General features: G+C 37.5%; 2 protein-coding genes across 4 annotated transcripts in view; both read right to left on the bottom strand.

Annotated features, from left to right (window-relative positions):
* Nucleotides 1-79: 79 nt before the first annotated feature.
* Nucleotides 80-9,615, bottom strand: arih1l (ariadne homolog, ubiquitin-conjugating enzyme E2 binding protein, 1 like). Of its 2 annotated transcripts, XM_043244746.1 has the most exons (14): nt 9,162-9,614; nt 7,386-7,453; nt 7,147-7,291; nt 6,895-6,987; nt 6,750-6,805; nt 6,590-6,656; nt 5,644-5,750; nt 5,296-5,338; nt 5,075-5,146; nt 4,251-4,381; nt 4,102-4,159; nt 3,715-3,975; nt 3,425-3,537; nt 80-2,395 (listed from the first exon to the last, which is right to left on the bottom strand). In XM_043244746.1, the coding sequence occupies exons 1-14, from the start codon at nt 9,471-9,473 to the stop codon at nt 2,311-2,313; spliced, it is 1,611 nt and encodes a 536-aa protein (XP_043100681.1). In that variant the 5' UTR covers nt 9,474-9,614; the 3' UTR covers nt 80-2,310. The 2 variants fall into 2 exon arrangements, with proteins under 2 accessions (XP_043100681.1, XP_043100682.1); XM_043244747.1 differs by lacking the exons at nt 6,895-6,987; nt 7,147-7,291; nt 7,386-7,453 and having other exon boundaries at nt 9,162-9,615.
* Nucleotides 9,616-10,918: 1,303 nt separating this feature from the next.
* Nucleotides 10,919-27,932, bottom strand: part of dagla (diacylglycerol lipase, alpha) — a 34,082-nt gene continuing 17,068 nt past the window's right edge. Inside the window, exons 6-20 of one of the 2 annotated variants that reach the window (XM_043243758.1) lie at nt 26,802-26,889; nt 26,570-26,704; nt 26,412-26,489; nt 26,209-26,333; nt 25,129-25,282; nt 24,837-24,920; nt 24,277-24,354; nt 24,114-24,194; nt 23,016-23,158; nt 21,775-21,843; nt 21,619-21,691; nt 19,763-19,971; nt 18,593-18,719; nt 14,651-14,814; nt 10,919-13,897 (exon numbers count right to left, since the gene is read on the bottom strand). In XM_043243758.1, the coding sequence (XP_043099693.1) occupies nt 12,853-13,897; nt 14,651-14,814; nt 18,593-18,719; nt 19,763-19,971; nt 21,619-21,691; nt 21,775-21,843; nt 23,016-23,158; nt 24,114-24,194; nt 24,277-24,354; nt 24,837-24,920; nt 25,129-25,282; nt 26,209-26,333; nt 26,412-26,489; nt 26,570-26,704; nt 26,802-26,889 (2,653 nt within the window). In that variant the 3' untranslated portion in view covers nt 10,919-12,852. Of the gene's footprint in view, nt 13,898-14,650; nt 14,815-15,103; nt 17,645-18,592; nt 18,720-19,762; nt 19,972-21,618; nt 21,692-21,774; nt 21,844-23,015; nt 23,159-24,113; nt 24,195-24,276; nt 24,355-24,836; nt 24,921-25,128; nt 25,283-26,208; nt 26,334-26,411; nt 26,490-26,569; nt 26,705-26,801; nt 26,890-27,932 lie in introns of those variants that run through there. The other variant, XM_043243759.1, reaches the window with a different exon arrangement.

Below are 27,932 nucleotides of genomic sequence, written 5' to 3'. Positions count from 1 at the left end.
ATTTGAGTCTACAAATAGCGACTGGACTGACAAAAAAAATAAATAAAAAAAATCAAATGAAACAACGATTTCACTCAAACGCTTTTGAATGAGATTTATTTAAATAGGACATTTTTATAAGAATGGTTATAACACAGGAAAGCCACCGTAGATGAACATGTCTCTGAATCAGAGACCGTTCACTTTTAATTCATATATTCACGCTTTGGTGAAAAAAAGAAAAGAAATCTCATCTGTCAGCACAGGCGACGCTGCCCTTTCTCAGTGGTTGTTTTTTTTTTTTCCTTTTCCAGTGAGGGATTAATAAAACATGAGCGCAAAAAACTCCAAGTGCCAATCATGGAGGCCATAAAATGTGACAAAAGAATTAGTAGAAGCTGCTGTAAACTACTAGAGGCGTTTGATGCACCGCGAACGACTACCATGCAATCGAACGGGGTGAAGAAATGACCTACAGAAAGGAAAAACGGAGAAAAATTATAATAATAATAACAACGGGTGTTCACATACTGTGCTGAGCTCGAGCTCTCTCGCCGTTTGTGATATTAGTGTAAACACAGCGCTCGCATTCGCCCTATTAGTTTAACAGAAAGGCCAACTTCTCCGCACTTTTCTGCTCGACGGTCTGTACCGGCAAGCCTCGTGACCACTTGACAGTCACGTGAAGAAATACAACAGCGCTTTCCACAGATCATCGGCCTCCTCTCGCGCTACAAAAAGGTGCATACATTTAAAAATAAAGAAAGAAAAACAGGTTAAAGCATTTGAGACTTTAGTTGTTAGTGAGTGAATGTCACTCAAGTTTGCTCTCAGGGAACATCTGGTAGTGTGTTCGCTGTAACAGCTGTCGCGAAGAGATAAAACGCTCGGACAAACGTCGGCTGAGATGAGATGGTTCGTAAAAACAAGCGCGTGGGATCTTCCAGTCGATCTCGGCTCAGACCAAACACCTAAAATGTCCACTTCCGCGGGTTTGACGGCGAGAGCAATCGGGTCGGATCTCGTGTAAACGGTCGAGAGCGTTTTCCGGGTCGTGCGTCACCTCCAAAATTAACCAATTATATCTGAATGAAGAAAAAAAAAAAATGATCGAGTTCGCACTTAATTGCTGGCAAACGGTTAATCGTGATTGACTGCATCTGAAATATTGTGAAAAGTTTGTGTGCATAGTGTGTATATTTATTATATATAAACAAACGTGCATGTATATATTTAAGGAAAATTCATGTTTATATATTAAATATATTTATATAAAATATAAAAATATGAATATATAAATGTATAAACAAAATTATTTTTTTTAAATATACACCATGTATTTATATATGCATAAATATACACAATACATTCAATTTTTTATGAGATCGTTTTACTAAAAATAACTAAATTAAATAATTTCGGTAATTAGAATTTAAATTAGATTGGTGAATTTTGATGCATTTAATTGTTGCAAACGATCCAATTGGTTGTAAAAATAGGCACATTGTTTATGGAAAAGATTTTTTTTAATTTTGGGGTGAAAAATGACCCAGATATTTGTGTGTGAGATTCGTGCAATTCTACTTTTTATCCTTTTTTAATCTACTTTTTATACGTGTATATGCACGTAATTAAGGCTACCGTTACCCTGCTGTTACTATGCCTCTGATTCTGGTGTGCAACGTTCTGGAAAGGTCGTTAACCTCCGGCAAAAGAAATTAAAAATGCAAAAAAAAAAAAAACACGAGGCAAAAATGTCACGTGGCCTCTTCTCATGTTGTTTAAACACATTCTTGAATATCTGTAAAGAATAAATATTTTTCCAAAAAAGAAAAAAAAAAAAACAAAAAAAAAAAAAAAGATGCATCCCACTCCATGTTCCATGCATGTGTGCTATTTACAGCTTGAAATACACACTTCTGCATAAAGCCACCCAACCGAGCGTTCCCTAAAACACAACACACTCCGCACGGCTCAGACCTGTAAAGCGATGCTTAACACAAGCCAATCTCAACTCCAACTATAAAACAACTTCAGACGAAATGACAAAAAGCATTAAAAATAAAATAATTATAATAACAAGAAAATAAAAAAAACCTACTGAAGAATCTCCTGCAGAAAGCTTGGAGAATGGAATACATTTCCGTGCCGTTTTGACAATCAACTCTTACAGACTGCAATACTGACGTAGGAGTTTTATTTGAATATTCTACCTTTTTATTTCAGTAAAATTAACTTAAACTCTAAATAATAACGAAAATCCAGATGCCACGTAAAAAAGGATGCAACATGGAGAGGGGCTGCGGTGCTGGCCGGAGCGCTCTCTTCTGCTCAGTCTTCGATGTACTCCCACAAGTCTTTCTCGTAGCCCTCGTGAACGTGCTGCAGCAGCACTCGTCGCCGGCTCTCACAGTATCTACACCAGAGGAGAAACGCGGGAAAGTCCAGAAAACGTGAGCAGCGCATTTTCACAATGTCCCCTGCACGTCAAAATATCCAGGTTTAATCGTGTTTGACATAAATGCTGAACAGAGCTTATGTTCGAAGGCAGGAAGATGCTCAAATGGCGGTGCATCCTCACTGAAGACTAGATGCATTAAAACATTCACGTGGCTGCAAGCGTAATTGTACTAGTGTTTGTGACCAAAAAAAATAAAGTTATTTAAATATAAGCAATTTTGTAGATACTCCTGATGCTGGCTGATTAATAAAGAGTTTGCCGTTCAAAACAAACTGCTTGCATGCCCTGACTAAGATGAACTAACATCGCATGTAATTAAATTCGCTGTAACAGATGTTGGAGTCAGCAGGTACAGATGTGCGAGTATTATATAAAAGCCATTGCATTCATCATTTATAATTATGACATTCATAATTAGGTTTTTCTATACAGCTGTCAATTTATTTTAATTTTTTTTTTTTTTTAAATAAATACAGATTTTTTAAAATAAATATTTTTAAATAACACCAAAAACAACAACTACTACTACAGCTTTATTAGACATCACAATTAATTTCAGTTAATCATAATTTAAAGTAAAATTTTCAGAATTCATGGAAAGTGTCGGATTCAAAAAATGTTTTATTTATTTATTTTTTTTAAATGTGGGTTTGTTTATTACAGAAAACTACTTGTGTGCTATGTTCCAAGTCTTCCAGTGTTATTATTGTTAATGGAATCTATTTTTTATTTTTCCTATAAACTATATTAAACCTGAAACAAAATGAGAGTACGAGATGGATTTTTGATAAATGATGAAATACACAATTACTGAAAAAAATACAATATTTAACTTTAAAAAAAAAAAAAGAAAAAAAAAACAAAAAAGCACAAAATTACTAAAAAAAATATATAAAAAAAATATAAACTAAAAATAAAATAATTAAAATTACAGTAAAAATTAGAGGATGAAAAAAAATAAAAAAAATAAAATAAATTTCTCACCTATACTTATCTTGAACTTTCTGTTTGATATCTTGCAAAGAATCCTGGGAGATATCTCTCTCTAGATACCCCGAGAGCACCTCTGTAGCGTTCTCCAAATCAGCCTGATTGTTCTGAAAACATACATATAAATTATATTATGATTTCTCTGACAAGTGTAAACAACGTAACGCTAAAAAAAAGGTTTGTCCCACCAAATAGCAGACCGGTGGAGCGCTTTGGAAACCGGTCCAAAAATAACCACGTGGGGCTGTGCAAGGACGAAAACAGAAAGCTGATTCGGCCCTCACCTCGAAAATGATGGACTGGTTGTTCTTTTTGAGGTAGAAGGCAAAGACGTATGTGAACATGAGCGTGGAGCGACACTGGCACAGCACATCCACGGCCTTCTTCAGGAACTGCACCTCGATCCACGACATGTTGTGCTGCTGCATCTCCTCCATCTTCTGCTTGACCTGCGCGTACAACTTGTGCTCGAAGCGCAGACTCTGCATGTGGTTCATGTAGCGGTTGCAGTAGAAGAGGTAGCGCTGCAGGGCGGCACGGGATCGCTGTGACAGGGATAAAATACAACATAAAACTCTTACAGGACGTCACGCTCTTCTGCTGAGCCTCCCTGAACAGATAAAGGACGACGTGCGGATGACGAATGTTTGGTCGGATGATGCCTGAAGTACCTCTTGAGCATCTCGGGCTGCCTTTGCATCATCTTCATTGTAGCGATTGCAGTTGTACCTGTAATCGGTGCGATGTGTACGCGTCATTTCAATGTTCCACGTGCATATTAAAGCGGAAGTATTTATTATAAGAGGTGATGCAGACTCACCAAGCAGAGCCGTGAGGTTCCCAAGGGCCGAGACAAACCCAGCAGAACTCTGCTTTACAATTCTGGTTTCGACACACCATGTGATTACAGCCACCGTCTTTTTCAATGGTCACATGACATTTGGGACATTCCTAAGAAAAACAGGAATACCCAAAAAAAACGTAAAAAAGGAGGGGATATATACATTATACATATATATACATATACATGCACACACATACACATACACACACACACACATACATACATATATATATGCTGTAAACATGATTAATAGCAATTCATCACATGCAACATAAGCTGTTGTTTATTCTGTGTATATTTAAATAAACACACATACAGTATATATTCTCAAAATATTTCCATGTATTTTTATAGCAATGTAATCGATAACATACATAAATATTTTAAATATATAAACATATACATGCATGTGTATATATATATATATATATATATATATATATATATATATATATATATATATATACACATACACATATACACACACACATATAAATATACAGCATATATCATGTAAATAAAAACTTATTTTGGATGCGATTAATCTAGAATAACTGATTGAGAGCACCAATTATTATATACTTGTATGTGTACACTTTCTATATTTTGACTCTTTTGTTCTGCACATCCTTTACTGCCAGTCAAATAAATGTAAATAAATTTGTTAAACAAATGTCCAGACCTTTTTAACAAATTTAAACAATGGTCTTTGTTCCCCTCTTCATCACAATAAATACAAAAATGAATACACACGAATTATCTTCACAGAGCTCATCTCAGTGTTTATGGGTCCTTAGTACCTTGGTATTTGCTGCAATCCAGTTGGATGTTTCACTGTCATCATCGCATTTCTTTATCCACTTCCTCAACCACTTGAAGAGTTACATACATGACAAAAGAAAAGAAAATACCCTCAGGACAAATCTAATCTAATAGCATCAATTTCAACGATGGAAACACATCTAACCTAAAATGTCTAATGCTAACATGACAATGAGTGCCTAATTAGATGCTAACATACCTTGCATTTAACAGGGTCATGCCAGTTCTCTCCACAATTGAAACTATTTATTGAGAAAAAAACAAAAACAAAACAAAAATAAATTAAAGGGAGTCGTACACCCAAAAATGAAAATACTGTCATAAATTATTCCCCCTCGTGTTGTAGAAAAGCCATATGCCGTTGTTTTTTTCTTAAATGTAACAGCACACAGCTGATGTTGAGTCAATAACGGCTGAAAAGAGTGCACAGCAGTACAAAACGCTCACGCTAGCATCATTTATATTATTATCGCAGCGTTACGTATAAAGCTAAAAGACGTTGCTGGTCAGCTGAAGCTCTGCGCTGCATTCTGCTTCAGACTCTTACCAGAACTGTCTCCCGCATTTGCAGCGAACAGGTTTGGCATCAGGATACTGAACTTTGACCACATGGTGGCAGTCAGGAGCTGGACACCATTTCAACAGTCTGTTACACTGTAGAAGAGCAGAGACAAAAAAAAAAAAAAAAAAGGTCACTGCAGACAGACAGTATAACATATTCATACACACACACACACACACACACACACACACACACACACACACACACACACACACACACACACACACACACACACACACACACGTATTTAAATAAATGCCCTATTTATGCGATTCTAAAGCCTAATCATAAAGAAACCACATATGATTTTTCCATTTAATACATTATATAACATATATATATATATATATAGACACACACACACACACACACACACACACACACACACAGACACGAGTAAGTTAAAAAAAGCCTTTGCCACAAGAAAGATAGCAATCCATAAAATGAACCAATAAATAAAATTTTGATGAATTTGTTTCTTAATCTGAACAGATTTGTAGAAATTTAGCACTACATCATTGCTCGCCGATGGATCCTCTGCAGCGAATGGGTGTCCAAACAGCCGATACAAACATCACAATAATACACACTTAATTATTTTTATCAGCTTTATCAGTGACGCAATGCTGAATCTCTCCAAATCTGTTCCGACAAAGCAACTCATCCACATCTTGCAAAGCCTGAGGGTGTCAAGTTTCAGAAATTGGGTAAACTATTCCTATAGCTTATTACTAAATTTATTAAAAAAAAAAAAAAAAAAAAACGACAAAACTATTTGATTCTTTCTAAATTAAAATTCTCAAACCATAACTGATTTTATATTTGTACATGTATTAGTATTTGATATCTCTATCCCGGGTAATTCATCACGTTGCGAGCAAGTCGACAGCATTTTAGACAATTTATGCAACAAAAAAAAATAACTTCTTACCTCTACGAAACTATTTGTGATTAAATGCTGATACTTCAACTTCACTTTAGAATCTGTGATCAGACGCCTACAAAACAACCCATAAAACATCTTTAAAAATGAAAATAAAACACAGAACAATTATTAAAATAAACAGGCTAAAATGACCCAAAGCACTTACATTACAGTGTTATCGTCAACCAAAATGTCACAGCTGTGAGCAGGACACGAGATGGTCTGGAAGAACAAAAGCAATAATAAAAACCCAATTTAAGCGGGGAATCTGCTTGTAACATCAGGTAGGAATGAGCTGAACAGGAGCCCACCTGTCCCATCCCTTCCTCGATGATTTTGGTGGTTAAATAGTCACCCCAGCACTGCATGCAGAACTTGTGCCCACATTCAAGACCTGTGAAATACTAGGAAAGGAAACACACGTTTCTACCGAATAAGTCGCCACCAAGCTGTGCGAACCGAGTCACTCCAACGGACTTCGGTTTTGTTATCACAGGCTTTTTTTAAGGAACTGACAAAGATTTATGAGCAGCAGTGAACGAGCGAGCAAAGCTGACACTGACCGAGTTTGGATAGTTGAGATAGCAGATCTGGCAGGGCATATCCTGACTGGAGGAGCGTGTGCTCATTGGTCGTGTTTTGGGTTTTTTACTGGGGTTAATGACGTGGCACTCTGAAAACAACTTGTCCAGGTTTCCGTCGAAGTACCTGCAACACCATTTAAACGTTGCTCTTTCCAACAGCACACGCGCATGTCCTTTAACCAAGCAATGCATAACATAGACATATCAAAATAACTTGCCTCTCCATAAGCTTCTCTTTGTCCCAGTTGAAGTGACTGAGGAGTATTCTGGTTATCGTGGCTGGGTTCTGAAAAAGACACAATGCCGTTTACTCTGCAGCCATATTTGCAATGCCTCGGCAGCTATTGTGGGCATCAAGGTCTTATCTGACTGAATTGGGAAACCCTGAAACATGAAAAACTGCTTGGTTCTTCTATTCAGAAGACAAGAGGCCTTATTACGGACACATTGCATTTCGCAGCTTCTCCCACTGATACATACGAGCGCAGCACATCTAAAGCCTTAGGTTGAATCTGGTTTATTTCGTTCGATTCACTTTAATTTGGCTGACTTTGAGCGACTTTCTGGACTTTTATAAAGATTTTTCTGTTGCGTTCATAAGGTACCAGGCTTATACAGTTAGCGCTTTTGAGTAAAAACTGATACTGGATATATCAACATAGACATTTTCAACACTTAAAACCACTATCGGACGAGCTTGGTTAGAGGAAACCCGAAATTACCGGCACTCTTGATACAAAATTTCCCAGCATTCATTGTACAGCATTTTACAAAAATGTCTTTATAGCCTTACATTTTTTTTCATAACCGTGGTGTAAAATATTTCATAGAAACAAAAACAACAACAACAACTCATCATATGATCTTTTTGAGTCTAAATGGGTGGTGCTCGGTCAGGATGAGCTGCAAAGTGAACTAAATTTTGTCATAATGTCAATCATCTGGTTACACGAGATTAAAGGTCTGTCAAGCTATTAATCATTCAAATGTAACCCTGAGACTGAATGGGTGCCAAAACGTACATTTTAGTAATTTCACTAATAAACACACGTTATTATTTTACAAATCCACCATTACGGCTTTAACAGCTCGACTTGTGAGCGATATAAGACGATCGTCTAGCATTAACTACATACATTTTAAGAGGTTCAACTAATAAATTCCCAACACAACACTAACATTGAGAATTTACATAAACTATACAAGTAGGCCTTTCTTAGCTTCACTGTCCAATAATGAATGCATTGAATAACACGTATGCCAGTAACTGATGCAGATTCATGTAGAAGCATCCTTTAAAAAACATGTTTTTCCTAAAAACTATGATATATGTGCTTCCGTTGAGTTCACAGACCAAACCAAACGCGTTTCATCGTCTTAAAACGGTCAAAATCTTAACAAACGTGTCATGTAGCATTAGCTGCAGTGACAGCGCTAAACTTTAGCCTCCTTAAAAACAACAACTAACGTAAAACACTGCCATCTGACACCGTTTACAAAGATTAAACGCATGCGATGCGTTTAGGTATTATGCACGAAAGATGTCAACAACTAGCGTAAACCACGCCACAATTTCAACAAGATTAAACGTGCGCGACACGTTAAGATATTATCCATAAAAGCCGTCAGCTAACGTAAAACGCACCGGCATCTACTTCGTAACACAGTTTTGGTAAGATTAAAAACACACGATATGTTTAGATGCTATTCACAATAGCTGTCAAATAAAGTTCAGTCTGCAAACCGGGTCGCGCTAGCAGAACTAGCCGACTCCAGCTAACATAAAAACAACTATAATTCATTAAAATAACACAAGGCACCAAAACACGTACGTAAAAGCGGTCAATAAATCACAAACGGGATTAAAAACAAACGGTTAACCTCGCATCACCGGTCCTCTCACGTCAGTTAGCGGCTAATGCTAAATGCTAACAGCATCGGCGCTCAACGTAAACAAACTTATAAACTCGACAGTAAACCCGTTCGCTGTCTACCTGTATGACCTCGTTGACCTCCCGGATGCACTCCACCATGTGCTGGAGGATCTGCTCGGTGGTCAGCACCTCGAAGCGGTAGTCCTCCTCCTCCTGGCCGGGCCCCAGGCCTCCTCCTCCGCCGCCGCCGCCGCCGGTGTCAGCGCAGTCGTCGGCTTCTCCTCCAGCCACGGCCGGGTCCAGCAGCTCCACCTCGCCCAGCTCCTCGTCCTCGGCCTCCTCTTCCCCGCTGTCCTCGCTGCACTCCTCCTCGTCTTCTTCCTCCTCCTCTTCGTCGTCGAACTCGTAGTTGTAGCCCTCGTCCGAGTCCATATCTCGGTGTTGCAGGGTGAACGTGATTAAGTGTGTGTGAGTGGGTGAGTGAGTGAGTGTGTGAGTGAGTGTGTGTGTGTGAGTGTGTGAGAGTGTGTGTTGATGTTTGACCTGCGCTTTACTGACTGAGCGGATCCTTATTCGAGACCGGCCGCGTCACTGCTGCGTCATCCGATACAGAGCACATCCTCATATTTCTTGTTACCAAAATTATATGTATAAAAGTAAAATCTCATGTCAGAAGACACTTTTATGTTTTTTTTCGCACTATTCGTGTGATAAGGCTTTTAAAATATTTTCCCCCCTTTGATTTTAGGGTTTTGTTTACTTTTATACCCCTGTCTAGTAATTAATTTGTTCTGTCATTATTATAATTTTTAAATATTTTTTTTTTCTGAGTGATATACAAAATTTTCGTCAAGAAATCCCATTTCTAACTGCTTTTCTGAGTGATATACAAAACATATATATATATATATATATAATATATATACTCCTATATATGGATTTTCTTATTTTATTTTATTTTTTACATTTTCCAATAGTCTAAAATGAAAAAAGCTCTTGAAAGTTCTTTTAAAAAAAAATTTTATTTGACTTCTTTCTTTAAATAATATTACTTATGTTTCAGTATGGCACATTCCATCTTTCTTAAAACCCCTAAAAAGTTATATTTTTAATGAGCAAACGGACAAGTCAAATGAAATAATCGTTTCAATGCAGCATTTATAATTTTTGTTTACTTGAGCTTAAAATAACTAAAACTGAAATAAAAATAAAAAGTTTTTGATCTTTAAAATGACATTCGTAAGAACTACATTTTGTAAGAACAAAAATGTTCTGCTCTGAGGTGGGACAGATTAACATCATTGCATTACAAAAATGTTAGAAACTAGAAATAAAATAAAATTACTTGAGCTTATATATATATATATATATATATATATATATATATATATATATTTTATATATATAAAAGTATAAAATTTTATTCATCATTGCATTACAAAAATGTTTGAAACTACAATAAAATATTAAATTCTATATATATATATATACATTTTAACATCATTGCATTACAAAAATGTTTGAAACTAGAAATAAAATAAAAATAAAATATGATATATATATATATATATATATATATATATATATATATATATATATATATATATATATTCCCATAAATTAATCATTTGTTCTTATATATAGCTATATATATATATATATATATATATATACTCCCCATAAATTAATCATTTGTTCTTCATGTCATGCTGAAGTAATAGCCCAGATAATGCAGAACTTTTTATATTCTGTCTTTCTCCTGGCACAAAGTCGTCCTCATGCTAATGAACCCTGAAAAGAGGTAAGTAAACTTCAAGGTTAATAAAAAACACTCCCCAGACAGCTCAATAAACAAAGTCAAGAAAAACAAAGTCAGCCAGAGATCCATATGTTTTATTCTATTACAGGCAGGGCAGTGTAAGTGTGTGCATTTAAATACATTCTCATTCTTGAAAGTTGAAAGACTGGCAGGGTAGTGACAAACATGAAAAGAGTTCTCTTTTCTTTTTAAGAATGAATGTTCAATCGTTGTACATTTTCTGAAGTCAGCATATGGCCACAGTATCAGATTTTCGTTCCTGAATAGTCATTATTTTTCTCTATTTATAATTTATACTGTAGATATATCAATATAGCTATACATTTGAGATAAAGTCATCACTATGGTACATGATAGAGATTTTTTTTTTATTGATAAGTCCCACTGATTTTATATCTATTTTTTGAACACAACAACTGAAAACAAGACAGTATTTACACTCACGTGAAAAGGCAGTGCTATACACGACGTTTTGTGAAAAAGTACAGCAGTCACAGCTTATAAAGTTATTTACTCACTTATAAACTTATAAAGAGTCATTTAGCAAAGCAGCAATAAAAGAACATGAAAATAAGTGTGTTTTTTGCTATATATGCCGAACGTTTGATCATTTCTATTACATTTACTCAACTGAAGAAGTGGTAAGTTTGGTTTTGTCACATGCATAACCTATAACCAATTATTAGCAAATTACTACATGCAACCAAAGCATGGGAATTGTGCTATAAAACAATCGACAGCATACAAAATAAAATACATGATGCATTTGTGGTGACAAACCGCTGTACTTTTTCACACAACCACCCAAAAACTCAAACACTTCATCCTGAAACGATATATAAAAAGCAAGTCTAAGTTATTAAAATATTTCGCCATTGAGATAAACCACTATTTATTGTATTATAGCAACAACAGTAGAAATGATTTTTAAAAAAAGCAGATGAGAAGAAATCTCTCTATGCTTATTTTGCTACTGATTGCACGCCATTCCCATACCGAAAGAGACTTTTTGTGCTGCGTAAAAGACATCGCAGATCCAGGCAAACCATTTAAAGGGCGCGTTTTGTGACTGGTGCACGTCTCGTACCGTTCAACAACTCTTCCCGATGTCGTTTGCATTTATGGGCAGTGGTTTGTAAAAATAAATAATAGTAACAGTAATTATCGTTATATATATATATATATCGATTTCACAGAGTTCGAACGTTTGAAGTTGGCTTTTTTGGCAATCGGTGGAAAAAGAAACGATAGAAAACTTGCATGCGTAAATTTCAAGTGGATTTATGTAAATAAGAGATGACGAAAGTTAGCAAAATGAAACGTTTTACACGAGCATACAGTATTTTCTCATGCACATCGAGAACTCATAGATGTCCACCAACCGTCAGTGCCACCGATTACACAAACTCAGCAGGACGCTCCACACAATCTTCAATAAAAAAAAAAAAAAAAAAAAAAAAAAAGTACAATCCAAAAAAATCTATTTACTATCCTTCGCCTGAGACGTCTTTGTCCCATTCTTCATTCTTCAAGGTCCTGAGGAAATGTACCCCACTGTTTGTCGTTTGCGCCCAACCCAATTAAGTTCCCTTTTTCCCATCCCAACCTTCCCTTACATGAAACTGCCAACATTTGTGATAGCTTGGTGTTCTGCGGTGTCAATGTAAACATAACCGTAACATTAGATTCAATGTGAACGTAGGGTCGTTTGTGCAAGCTTCTCGTTACGCTAGCAACATCTTTAGTGTTCGAAGGAGCCCCTCAGCACCTCGTGTGTTGCAGGCAGCAATTAGGACACTTCATAATGGTGATGCACAAGACGTACGCATTCACACATGTCTTTATAGTACAAAATGAGGTCTTCTGTTCTCGATGAATCCTGGAAGTCTGGAAGGACTGGCCGCGGTGCTACGCATGCACGTTTCTACGATCGGTTCAGAAGGAGAAATAGGAAACCGTGGGGGGGTTAAATAAATAGACGGAAGTGGGCCACTACACCATAGATGACAGCACAGTTTCCTTAGGGTTGGGACTAGCAGCGGAAGTTCGTAGCGCAGACGTATGGTTGGCGGGTAGCACTCCGTCAGGAGGAGATAAGTCGTTGAGTTCTCCAGAAGACGAGAGCGGGAAGGATGGAGAAAGTGAGATGCCGGAGGAAGGGTCGGCCGAGCCGGCAAACGTGCGAGGCGGTTTGGGAACCAAGTTGGGCTCTAGAGTGGCTCTAGCCAGTAGTTGCCTGTCCTTGTCCGTGTTTTTCACGTGCTGATCTGCATGGTTTCCCTCGGCCTGGCTGTAAGATCCCCGCCCAGACTCAGATTCTGCATCGGACAGCTCGAGAGGTGGAGAGCTGCTGCCGTCGAGCCTAAATAGAGAGTCCAGGTACTGGGCGAACTCTAGGACCGCCTGACTGGGAGTGCCGTTGGACAGCGGAGGAACTGGTGGAAGAGTCTGGGACCGGACGCTCTCGACTTCTCCCTCTTCAAACTTTCTATCTGTTTCTGGCGAAGAACCAGTCCGGGATGCTACTGGGAAGGATTCTTGACTGTTAGGAACAGCTGATGGCTGGCAAGCCACAGGCGTTCCTGTAGACCGCCGGGGGTTCTTGCCTTGGCTGGCCGGCTGGATAATTTGTCCGAGCGGAGAGAAGTTGAGATGATGGGAATCGTTGGAAGGTACTTCCAGTTCTGGCGGAGTAGGGCAGTACGGGCCGGGCTCGCCCAGTTCACGGTCCAAGCCATCTGCGGCCAGCAGCTCCGTACGGGAACTCAGCGAAGGATTCTCTTCTGGGATGGTGGCGTCCAAAGGGAAAGGTAGACTCCCCAAGCAGGGCGAACCTCTCAGGGCGGCAGATGATCGTCGGGAGTCCAAGCTGTAGACGGATTCGGCATCAGATAGACTTTCCATGATGGCCAAGGGGGCTTTTCGCTCTCGCAGCTCCACGGCCAGTCGCTCACGGGCGCCGGTGAGCACCACAGGCACAGGAGGAGGCGGACACTCCGAGAAACCGTCCAGCGAGATCTCAGAGCGGGCACAGGAACTACAGCAGGACAGGACAGGAAGTGGGCACAGGAGTAGAGCATGCAGAGAAAATAGAGCAGGGAGGCAGACAGCATGGAGGGGGAAAAGAAAAGGATGATAACAAATAAAGTCAGGGAATTAAAAATAGTTTGCAGGGGGAAAATGGGACATATATAAAAAAAAAAAAAAAAAGAAAAGTGGAAAATGCAGGTTATTAAAAAACAACATTAAATTTTTTTAAATAATGCCATAAAATCCAGGGAGAATAATGTTTGATGGAAGAAAAACAGACAAAAATGTATTCAAAAATGTTATGTAATATGTATTTTTTTTTACATATGTGTTTGTGTGTGTGTGTGAAATATATATATACACATTGATGATGACAAATATGTAATAAAAAAAAAGCATAAAGGGTAAAAACAAATTAAAACAAACATTCAGCATATTAAATCAAAAATAAAGCAGAGAACAGGGAAGAGAAGGAAAAAATTAGAAAGAGGGGAAACAAAAGGGAGGTTTATGGTTAGGCAACACTAACGTGACTAACGTCTAGGCTGTTCTTTTCTACTGAACCAGAGAGGACGAGGGGGGAACTGTATAGTACCATACACTGTACCTCTGCAGTCGGCATGAGTGAGAAGGACAGGCAATAGAGTTAAAATCAAACGATTAGAAATGCTAAAAAGCACCTAAAGTAAATCTGCATCACTGATCACTTTTGATTGGTCAGTCAGCTTGTTCCAAGCTCTGATTGGCTCTCGCGACTCACCGGACACTACTGTTTCTGCGGTGATGTGTCGCAGGCGTGGGCTGCGGTGAACTGGACGCATCGAGGAAAACCGTTTCTGGATTCAGGTCCACTTCTGTAGGACTAACCATTATCTTAGCAGCTGACAGTAAAGCTGTCTTCCCTTTATTATAGTTTTCCAACACCTGCGGGACAGGGACGAAGAGAGAAAACAAGACCGATGATACAAACTACAAATGAGAATAAAAATGTACATGAATATTTGAATGAAGGGAAGAAATAAGCAGGTCTCACAGCCTACTTGAAACCGTGAAAAACGTTATTCACGTATTGTATATCAAGATGAAATAAATGCACCTGAATGCATGTTTCTTTATCACATATTAATTTGTTGCAATGCCAAATGCAGACAAATGCAAATGAAGTAGTTTTCTTTGAATAAAACCCTTTAAAAATAAATAATCTGCAACCATATTAGGAACATTAAATTCGGTTTAATTCAAATACAAAAATTATGTTATAAAATTATGTATTATTATGTTCATTATGAAAGAATGGAACAACAAAGTTAAAGTCCAGTTACACAGCAACAAGATGATAATGTATTTTTTTTATTTATTAATGATGTAAACATATAAGTATGACTAGAATTAGAGACAATAATCAAAGATATCAGTTAATGGATGCAATGAAATGAAATGGAAGAACTTGTGAAAAACAATTATGTACATGTAACATGCAAAAAATAAAATAAAATAATAATACAAGCTACATACTACAAACAACAACAAAATAATTGCACTTAACCATTTAGTTCAAATAAATTTCAGTCAATTTGAGCCCATTACAGGCAGTAGAGAAATAAAAACATTATAAAAAGGTAAAAAGTTGGTGAATTAAGCATTAGTCTGTTTTCTAGAAATGCTAAAAACAAAAGCATCTTGAATGAACCGTAACTGCAAATTAGGTGAACAAACGTGATCTTTTCACGATTTTTTGCAGCCTTTCACAGATTTTTCTGCAACATTAGTGAAAACAAAATTCCACATTCTTCTATATAACACAAAAGGAGATATTTATCTTGGTCATACGTGTTCGAACAACGTTAGAGCGAGTGAATGAAGACACAGTGTTCGCCGTTTCTTTATAAATGTAGGCAGAACTACCGTCACCACCACCACCACCACCAAGCAGGGGCAAACAGACGCTGATGCCCACCGCGAGAACCACCGCCGGCCTACATCCACCTCTAAAGAGTAAAACACCAAAGCGTAAAAGACCGGGTTGACAAACTCAAGGCACACGGAGAGGGAGAAGAAGCTGCGATGGAAATCCTGCTAAAGCATAAACCAGACACCGAAACAGGAAATTAAGAAGAGCTGATAGAGAGACCAGGAACCTGCAGAAAGGAAGAGAACGACACCGCAGATGCCCAAAGCTCGAGCTGATGGATGTTTCTGGCAGCGAGGAAGAGAGATTATTAGCTGCAAAGGAAGAAAGCACATGCATGTGGTTGGACTCTACATTGAGTAACGCGCACGTACAAAGTTCGTGATTTTTCGGTAACACTTTACAATAACGTTACATCTACATTTGTTACGCTCTTTATTAATCTTTGTTAATAAAAATACAATCGTCCTTTGTTTGTTCGTGTTAGTTCACAGTGCATTAACTAATATTAACAAACCGAACTTGTGATTTTAACAATGCATTAGTAAAGCTGAAATTAAAATTTAAATTACAAAGATTAATAAATGCCGTAGAAGTGTTGTTCGTTCTTAGTTCACGTTAACTAATGTTGTTAACTAATGTTTACTAATGAACCTTATTGTAAAGTGTTACCAGTTTTAAATGTATCTTTCTTTTATGCACACCAAGGTTGCATTTGTTTCTTTAAATATACAGTAAAACGGTGTGACAATTGCTTTCTATTTAAATATATTGATATTTAGTCTAATTTTGTAATCTTAATTTTCCAAGTTTATTTAGGTCTCAGAAAAAAAAACATTATTATCAATGTTGAAAAGTGTATATTTATGCCGTAACGCATTTTTTTTTATTGATGAATATTAAGAATAACTTTATTAGATCGATTTAACGCATCACATGTTTCACTGAGCCCAGACTTTTGCTCAGAAATGTATATCAGAGGCTTGAGATATAACACGTGGCACTAAAATTGGTCTCTTCAGATTGGACGGTCGAGGAACTCAATCTAGCCGGGGGAGAAGTTAAAGGTGGGTTATCTAAGATTGAGGATTTTGCAGAACTGTTCTCCATCAAAGGTTCAGCTAACGTGTCTTCAGACATTAGCGCAGTTGAGGGGACCTCTGAAAAGTCTGGATTGGTGTTGGTTTTTAACAGGAACTCGGGGTGAGAAGAGGAACCTGATGTGTTTGGAAATAGAGTTTGGGAAGCTGTCGTCTGGAACCGAGGGTGGGACGCATCGGAGAAAGCATTTGTCATTTCTGAAGATAAAGAGCTGTTAAATGAGATGGTTGAGTCTTGGACAGAAGAGGGACTTTCTAACGTTGTCAAGTCCGACATTGTAGAGGTCAATAAAATGTTCGACTGTTCGGCAGTGTTTTGGGAAGCACATGCAACTACTGAGGATTCAGACGGAGATGTTGATGGTTGTTGAACGGCACAGAAATTGTCTCCTGGCTTTATATCTAACTCAATAGAAGATATATCTACGCTAACAGACATTGCAGGAGTGAGAGTTTCTGTGATAGTGTTTTGAGAGTTTGACTTGGAAGCAGCTTGAAGGCCGGCAGTATTATCGAGCGATAAACCGTTCCTGCGAGTGTCTGAACCGCGTGGCTGGACAGAAACCGTTTCACCGGGAGAAGCAGAGCATGTATCTGGAACCATAAAACATTCATCTGAACAGAGAGGCGTTAGAGAGGGATCTGGAAGTGCGTTAGGGACAGAAACACACGCTTGGATGCTAGCTCTCGGGCTTCCAACCTGTGCAGCAATCAGTTCTGAAATTAAATATGGGTTTTCCAGCACCTGTGAAGACAAACCAACACATTACCATACAACAGACATGTGAACAAAAGGAACATGCTTTTTTAGAAGAGAACAAAACAAGGCAGTATTGACAGCCCGGTTTAACAGCAACTAGATTTATCATTCCTTTATACAAGACAGGTTTAATAGCTCTGAACAAACCCCTAAACTTATATACGAGCAACGGTAATAGCAATAAGAAGAAACAGCCATGCCAGAAATGCTTTTATGCTCGTTGAATCCCGATGGCGGCAGTTTCAGGGGACAAAGACAGACCTTTATGACCAGCAAAAACAGACAAAGGACACACTGTGGCTAAGATGCTGACACAGATCAGCGACACATATACCTGGAGTCCATTGCAGCCCAAAAGCCTTAAAAGCAATTGATTCATCGACCTCAAACCCGAAAGCCATTCCAATAACAAAAGCAGATCTGGGAACACCAGAATCCATCGGGACTTACCTTACGTTACATGTTATTTTGCAGGGCTGGGCATTTTAGACTGACACTTTTATTCCGTAAAGATGCATTAAACTGATCAAAAGTGACAGCATTGTTTCTCTCAAGGAGAGTTATGGCCTAATTTGATATTTTACTAAATAGTACACCATTTATAGTATAAACACGGTATATTATATTTTACTTTTTTGAGATATCTATAAAAAAATATTTCAATTCAGCACAAATCTAGTTTCAAATATTCAGCAATGCTTTCCACTTGTTTATAAAAATATATATATATATTTTTTAATTATTTAATATATTCTCCAGTCCTTTGAAAAGTTTACTGTAGTTAATATTATTATTGCATTTATGCTGGATTCTGTGTTACTCAGATTTGCCCAGAATGGCATTTCTTTAGCTACCCAATCACTGACGTTGCATTTGGCAAGTGTTAGACAGAAAAGCGTGCACACAAATACACACACACACACACACACCCACCTTGTTGAGGCCATCCATCACCACATGGGGCATGTGTTCATTCAGCATGGCTGGAGAAATGATGACCTCATCAAAGGCCTTGTTATCCCCCCACAGAGCGGAGTAAGTGGGATCTTCCTGACCACAACTACAGAGAGGGACACGCAGCGTAAGAGATAATTAAAGGAGCCTCAGACTTACAGGAAAACTCTTACGAAACTTTGACTCATAAAAATGCGGGATGTGACACATTCACAGTTCATTACTGAAAAAAAGGTCCTGTTCTTCTTAGCAGCATACAATGAAATTTTACACATTTCAAATATATAATTAACAGTATGCTAACAAACATTAAACAGTTATTATATTACCAACATTTGCATTTCAATAAGCCTATACACTTTTAAAGAACCCCAACTGCCGTCAAAGTCAATCGAATTGGGTGACAAAAATAAATTACATTCTACATTTCTCTGTAAAGAACACAACGTTTTTGCAAACACTGCAAGAGAAACAGATTTTAGACATTTACTGGGAGATGAGATTTACTAAAACTTACACAAGTGTTTAAAAGTTAATGAGCGATATTTTTGAAACAATCTATTGAATTTTCAATCCATCAAAGAACCATATAGAGGCATCACAAAGATATTATTCATTATAGTCAGTTTCAATACTGATAGTAAAAAAATGTTTCTTGACCAATATTAGAATATTAGAAACAGAAGGATGATGTGACACTGAAGACTAGAGTAATGAGTTTTTCCTTCGCAGGAATAAATTACATCTTAAAACATATTTAAATAAAAACAGTTACTTTAAACTGTAATAATACATCGCATTATTTTTCATATTTTTAAAATACATTTTTACTGCATTTATATATATGAAAAGAAGTCTTGGTAAGCATAAAAACAAACAAACAAAAAAACACTTACTAAATCCAAACTTTTGAACATTTTCAAGCTACAGCAGTTTATATCATTTAAATATTGATGTTATTTATGTCCGTTAACGCCACTTCCTACAGCTCAGTTACCAAAAAGGCAGTTACCGAATACGCAGAATCCCTACAAAAAGTCCCACAAATTTCAACATACTGCCAGGCACAGGAACGTATCCCGTATCGGAAAAACTGACTCCCATTTCCTGGTTCCTTTAATCCATTCAGTTTACTTCCTCTCTACTCACCACATCTCGGGCGGGTGGTTGTGCACTACGTGAATGACCCGTCCCGGTGGGTAGAGCGGTGTGGAGGCTGACAGGGCGATGCTCAGGTCACTGAGGTGAAGACACAGGCGAGAGTTAGAGGGGGTCACGCCCTGAGATACCGGGGCTTCGTCATCCATGGGCAGCTCGGATTTAGGGATGCACTTTGTACCGCCAGCAATGATCCGCCACTGATGGAAACAGACAGAGAAAACATACAGGCTCCGCTCCGAAACCTACGCAGGCAGCATTTCAAGCATAATATTTTCTGCTGATAACCAAGCGGCGCGATTATGCACATTAATAAGCAGAAATTAAATTCTCACGAACTTCCCTGAAACTAAACAGAGGCTGGCGGAAAAAAAATAAGTGTTATATGAGACGCCGTTCATGATGCAAGCAGCATTCGTGGAGATGGAGGCGAGTACGCTTTAATTTCTTGCATCATCTCTGCTGCACGTCAGCGCGGTGTTAAATTTGATAGAAACGGGGGGGAAAAAAACTATCTAAAGCTGTGTGGTGTGTGGGGAGTCATTTATATAAGCTGTACTGAGTAGGTGACTACTTTTCCGGACAGCTGGTCTACTATAGGTTATGTAAGCAAGCACTAACGTAGAGTACACTTATGTTCAAAGTTTGTGGTCAGTGAGAATTAAAGGAATAGCTCACCAAAAAGTTTCTGAAAATGTACTCGCCCTCAAAGATGTAGATGAGTTCGTTTCTTTGTGGGAAAAGATTTGGAGAAATGGATACCCAGTGGATCTTTTGAAGTGAATGGGTGCCGTCCAAACTTTTCACATGACTCCAGTTCACCAATTAATGTCTTGCGAATCAAAAAGCTGCATATTTTAATTAATCAGTAACTTAAAAATTACGATTCTGGCAAAAATATATAATCCGTAATAACGCTTTCTCCGGGTAAAAAAAACATCAAATATTTGCTTAGAACTGTTAAGCTTGATCTGTTCATATTTCTATCAAGACAGCTGTAGAACTTCTCTGACTTCTTTCTCAACTTCTCTCCGTAGAAAGCAATTGTATTGTATTTTAGTGGAAGCAACAGTTTGAAGACCCTCGTTCTGACGGCACCCATTCATGCAGATGGTCCACTGGTGAGCAGCTGATGTACAGTTCCAAAGAAGAAACGAACCCTGGCCTGAAGGTGAATACATTAAAGTGTTCCCTTTTCGGTCAAACACTTTAAAAATCGTGAACCTTTGATTGGTAGTGTACATTTAAATCCTCACGCAAATGTGAGGCCACGACCCTGAGAAAAGAGATAAATGTTCACCGAATGAACTAGAAAAGAGATGTGAAAAAAAGAAAGAAAAAAAATCCCAGATCTGAGGTTATAATTAGTAACATAACAATTTGTCATTTACTTTATTACCCCAGAGGAAAGGGATATGGATGAAGCGCAATGTGAGAGATATAATGAGGGCAGTTAATTACTGGCGCAATACAATGATAATAAATGCTTCTGCGCCGTAACCCATAACTCTCGATTCTGTACATATTTGTACATATCTAGTTCAATGTGCAGCCAGCATCGTTATGGCAAACTAAACCACAATTGCTCTTAAGGCAATAAAATAAGGCACTCGTCAACAGGGTCGTGGATCTTCCTTATTTTGAAATCAAACCGGAGTGATTGTATATACTGTGTGCAAACAGTTATCGAGATCTTTTTTTCCCCCTTTCCTAGAATTAATGTTTTATTTATTTGAGCTTCATCTCACTGACCGGATTGGAAGCAATAGTTGCATACACTGTACAGTCAATAAGCGGATCGTTTCAGTCTGTGGCACACAGCTGAGACTACGTTCTAAGCAGCTCACCTTTGGTTTATCACTCTTCTGTAGGACTTCAAGTAGGTGGCGACGGAAGCCCTCAAGCTGAGAGAGGCCAATCCTGAAGGAGCACGACAGAAGATTAACTGTAAGCGTCCGCTCAGACTTTGAAATATACACAAGCACAGCTGAACACTCGTTTACCTGGGGACCAGATCTTTTCCCAACACGACTGAGGTGACGAACTCTTTCGAGTACTCCATTGCATCCTCGCTACGAATTAAACAAACACAGAAGCTCGTCTTCAAACATGTCCTTTGATGAGAGCATAAAAACAGTGCTCACAATCTGTTCGGCTGCCACGATGTGACAGATTCAGTAAATCTCGATACGAAGTCAGCATTAAATAAACTGTTGAACGGAAAGATTTCGAAAGAATGTGTTATAATAATAAAACTGCGCTTTTCCAGACTTTTTCAAGTGTGGCAGGTGAGAGTTTTCTCATTAAATCATAAAAGGTTTTGAGTGACTCAACAAATAATATCCTTCCAAAAGATTAGCGCACCTGGAGGATTTGTGCATCCGTGCATGCTTTTGGGCTAATATTTTCCACAACCGATTACAATACAGAGAAAGAGACTAGTAGCTTGTGACAAATCTCTTGGGAGCCTTTAAAATACATTCAAATAAATGCAATGCTAGAGCTGCCATAATATCTTGCAAATGTACAACCCCAGAAGCTACAATACCAAGACTAAGGTTTGTTAAAAAGGTTTTTAATGTTTCTGAAAGTCTTTTTTAATATATAAAAATGCAGTATTATTTTAAAATATTACTACAGTTCACTAATACTTAATTAAATAGTCCAATATAATTTACTCCTGTGATGCAAAGCTGAATTTTTCTGGATCACTACTCCAGCCTTCAGCCTCGCTTTCCTTTTTTTCCCTGGAGCTCTAAATCAAATTCACACTTGCAATTGTCACTAATACCAAACACCTCTGGTTCTCGCAAGGCATGTGACGGACCACAATGTTGCAAAAAATATGATCTGAGATACGGCAGATGAGAAGAAGCAAAAAACAGAAAAATGCTTTGTTCCTCATTTAACTGTGGCTCAATAAATCAGTACTGAGGCTTTAGAGGGCTAGTTTTATAATGCTTTTTGGAGCTTATAAAAATCACCACTCACTTTCCTTGAGTGGAAACAGAAATTCTAATTTCGTAATTCATAGCGAAAAGAAAACATCGTTTTGGTACGACATCAGGTTGTAACAGTAATGACAAAAAACTAATCCTTTAACACGTTCGTTTAATCTCTTATCGAATGCTATCATGCTTCGGTGATGGCTAAACATTCTCCCTCTCTCTCTCCTTCTCTCGGGTTTCTCTATAAATGTAGTGTAAAACAGATGCCAGAGCAACAATAGAGAGGTCACACTGACCTGAGCAGGCCGCCGGGAGGGGAGTAGGAATAGCAGTGCAGTGAAGGATACTGCGGCCGGAGGAGGAAGGACAGGATGGCGGCTGTACCCGCACCCAGAGAGTGACCCACAATCACCAGCCCATAGTGCATTGTTCCTTTACCCTGAGACACACACACGCGTTTTAGGGTCACATGATATCACGCACAACGCAAACGTTCCAAGCAACCTGCAAATGCAGTTTGAAATTAATGGGGTGAAGGTGCTGCTACTTTAAGTTTTATCTTGATACCGTGCTTTTTGCCTTTTTAAAAACCTGCATAAATTAAATGAATATTGCATAATATTTTTAGCAATGCATATTACTAATCAAAACAAATGGTAGGAAATGGCATGGAATATGATTTTTACTATTGCACAAACATACCTGTAACACTCCCTAAAGGTATAAACTTCTGTAGTATGTTTTTTTGTACTAATACAGCAATGCATACAAATTTAAGGCTGATTGAGTATGCTCTTACATAAACAGTACAGTTCAAAGAGAGGCAATAAACAGATTAGTTTGCTAAAACTAGTAAAATATATAGAGAGATTTTCTTGTGGCTTAGTGAGAAGCCACAAGGTCTTATGTTGAATTAAGCACCATATATAGGAGATTGTGTAAACTAAATGCCTGTAATAACCTAAATATAAACTTATGCATAATATGCGACTCATTAACAATAAACAAGCCCGAAACGCACTTTTATTTTGACATGTAAATGCCTTTTTAATCAAAGCTGCTCATTCAAAAAGATAAAATACGCTTTCTCACAACCATCTACAACATATTACCGTATAAAAACCTTAACGTAAGCATCAGGTATTCACTGATCGTGAATTACTGAACTATTGAATTATTGATTACTGAAAGCCTGTGGAAAACGCTGCATGGTTACTGCACGGATATAGTTGCATGGCTATAGAGGAAAACCACAAGACTTTGTGAAAACGTCAGCAAAAGTTTTTGAAAATTAGAACGCTTTTGCAGTCTGTAAAGAGAATCCATAATTTTGCCCCGCGATGTCTTAAAAACAGCTGTGATATCAACTATACGCGTGTTTAAAACGCACTTACCAAATCTCTCCCGAAGGCCTGAGAGAGAATCATTTCTTGCTCTAGTTTCTTCTTTATGTACTCGGCCGAATAAACCATTCCCTAAACAAAGGATTCATAAGAATGAATTTGCGAGCTTTCTGTGTACGATGTGTTATTCTGTTTGCCGGTGTTTGCGCAGCACCTTGTGCCCGAGCCACGTGCCGTGCTGCTCCTCTACAGGCAAACGCTCAGAATCGCCAGTGAGATCTGTTAAAGCATCCTGAGATCGGCAGACAGAGAGAGAGAGAGAGAGAGAGAGAGAGAGAGAGAGAGAGAGAGAGAGGGTAGAAGCGTAAGGGATCGCGTACAGTAAAAAACTACTGGGTTTATTTAGCAATATTGACCGTCACGCTGTGCATTAGCCCACCTATTACATGGCTACTCAAATAAATAAATAAATAAACGGACATGAAATATTGATCCGAGTCCAAGTTATTTTGTTATGCGAAATGGAAGAGACCGCAGAGCGATATGAGAAACATAAAACTAGCACAGCTTCGTAGGAAATCGATAGACGTTCGGATGTGTAGTTTAGTGTCACTATATGATTGATTCCGGATGACTGAATTATTATTTTCATACTTAAAAGCGCTTTCTCATGTCACTGCTTAGAAACAACTACCGTTTTAATTCCACGAACATATAACGAAGCCCCGCTTATGTGTAAAATGAGAAAAAGCCGTTAACGTGTTGCTGACCTACCTTAGGGGACAAGGTCCCTCTGATGCTGATCACGACTTTTTTCTTCGCATGATCCACTGCTACAAAGAAGGGCGTCTCATAAACCTGCGAACCCCGTCAGAAACACAGACAATAACTTGTCTTGATGACACGTTTCACATTTATCGCATTAGCTGCAGCTTTTCAAATTTAACTATTTTAGTCAGGCGATGACTCACTGATGCGAACAGACATTTATCACACAAGACATTACGCCTCGGGATTTTTCTGGATTAAGTCAGGGGCGCCGAAGAATTCATTTGAGATGCCTTACCGCGTCATGACAGGACGTGTAGACAATCTGGACTTCTTTAAGGTCTCGGTCCAGAAATTGTCGCCGGATGGCAAGGACGTTACAGCCGCAGCAGTTATCCTCCTCGACGGTGATGGACTGAGAGAGACGAGAACCTGAAACTGAAGTGTTACAGCTGACGAGAGACAAGAAAAAATGAAAAAATTAAGTGATATGATTTTATTCATATGTCTTGTAACATTTCATTTATAATACATGAGAAAAAAATAGGATTTCTAATATATATATATATATATATATATATATATATATATATTTTACTTTTTTTATTATTATTTTTTTTTTATTATATCACGGAGCTTGTCTATGTGAGATAATCTTGTGGAGAAAACAATTAATGCAACCAAACACGACAGGACAATTAAAAGCACGTTTGTTTTTATATTTATAACATACAGCCTATTTAAGTAAAATGACACCAGGAAACCACGATTGCAAATTTGACGCTATATACAAGAATTAAAATGAGTAGTTAACATACATTTCAGTTCAGTATTTGAATTTATTATAAGAACATGCTGTCAACAGTTTTGCTCTCATTTTGTTAATGAAAACAGTTCCAAACAAAGATCATGGCAGAACAGTCGCGTATATGCAACGCACAGAGCGGCGGTTTTTGTGGTTTCGATCATTTGAGTCAATGATGCAGTGGTTCATTCAGTCACTTGCTTCATCCTTGAATGAATCAGCCGCCTGAACGAATCGTTGGAAGTCTTCAATGACTCATTAATTAAAATAGTCATATGCTGCCACCTACAGGCGACTGTAGATGCAGATTTCATATAATTGGTATCATTTATATATATATATATATATATATATATATATATATATATATATATAGACACTTACACATATATACATATGCATACATACATAGTTTTAAATTTAGTAAAGAGGTAAGTCCACCAAAAACATGATGGCAGTTACTGTTGTAGAAGCTTCTCTTATTTTCCCTTATCTTACTTCATAACAGCTTTGCAGAAATACTTCATGTTTATTTTATTATTACTTTATTTAGGAATTCTTTTTGTTACATACGAGCAGGTGCTGACGAGTCTGCAGAGACCACACGCTGGTTGACGTAAAAGATATACGGGCCAGCCATACGCCGCCATGGCGAACAGCATGTAGTAACACACCTCCTTATACATGGCCATCTCGGACTGTAAAAAGAAGAGACCATCATAAATGAGAACCGTACATTGACCAAATCACACACATATATCGCACTCTTCAAATACCGAGTTCTTGAGGTCCAAGTATTTAGTGTTGCGAGTAACTGGTATCCCGGAGAGAAAGGCTAAAACGTCATTGTTTGCCTGCAAGAGAGATTTTTATTATTATTATTAGGACAAGCGTATTCATCCAAAATAACGGTTACTGATAAGATAAACCCCACCTGATCCAAGATGGCTGCTCTCTTGGCCCGTTGTCTCTGTCGGAGGAGCACTAACCCGGCAATGATGTCACTCGGCACGATATCCAGATCCCGAAAAAACTCGGCAAACAAGCTGGCCACCTCAGAGTACGCATCCTGTGAGAGAGTGTCTTCTGCTGAGAACGCTGTTTGTGTGTGTGTGTGTGTGTGTGTCTGACATCTGTGTGTATTTGAGTTAGTGCCGGAGTCTTACAGATTGTGTATCTTTTGCTCGAGTGCAGCACATGAAGAACTTGAGTCTTCTGCTCCAGCTGCTGGCTTGACCTTCTTCTAGCCTGTGTCTGAAAGAGATAAAACCCAACTGAGCAAATATCATGAGCAGATTTAGGAATTATAGGTCAACAGATGGGTATTAAGAGTATCGAAACACATATCTAGAGAAAGAAGTGGAAAAATCTGGTATGCAGCACATAACATGCATTACTGTATACGTTTAGTAGTAGCAGTTAGTTAGTAATTATATTTTTATTTAATGCCATCTTAGCATCTTCTCAGGCTTTTTATATGGCAAAATACATTCAAAAATATATCATTACAAATACTATGTATAACAAATACAATAAAAACCAAACAAACAAGTTATACTACACAAGTTTACTTCATAATAGAGATTCCTACATATATTAAAAAGGGGACAGTCCAATAAAATATATTTCCAGCTAATGTTTAAAAATTAATGAGTACAATATATCTGAAATAAAACAAAAACTTATTTTTTAATATTTACACACTTTTATTGAAACCATTTTTAAGCAAAGTATTATTTTGTTTTTATTTTGTTAGTATTATTTGTATTTATTATGTCATTTGTGTATTTGTTTTATTATAGTATTTACAGATATCTGACATTTTTCATCTTTACTCGATTTAGTTTTTTAACATTTATATTTAGCTTTCATTAATTTTTTTAGTTATTTTAGTACTTCAACCTAACTGAAAATGTTAATATGTTGCCTAACTGAAAAAAATCATTTCATTTTGCAATTATTTTCACTATATTTATTTTTTAAGATACATTTAATTAATTGAATTTAAATTTAAATTTAAATTAAATTAATTGCATTTAAATTTAAATTAATTAATTTAATTTAATTTAAATTGAATTAAATTAAATTTAAATTGAATTTAAATCTAGTTATTTCAGTACTTCAACTTTATCTAATTTCATATCTATATTTTTAAAGTTTTATTTTTAGTCAGTAACACTGCTTAAAATGCGCACTCTTTGAAATCTATGGAGTGGATTTAAACAGGGCAAAATAAATCATATTGGCAGCATTAAACATAGGAGAAATAACCAAATGAGCACACGAGCTAATGACTT

This window comes from Puntigrus tetrazona, chromosome 7, assembly GCF_018831695.1.
Source record: "Puntigrus tetrazona isolate hp1 chromosome 7, ASM1883169v1, whole genome shotgun sequence".
In the NCBI taxonomy this organism is placed as follows: domain Eukaryota; kingdom Metazoa; phylum Chordata; class Actinopteri; order Cypriniformes; family Cyprinidae; genus Puntigrus; species Puntigrus tetrazona.
Note: the sequence above shows the minus strand (reverse complement) of the source record. Positions and strands in the feature narration are given on the sequence as shown.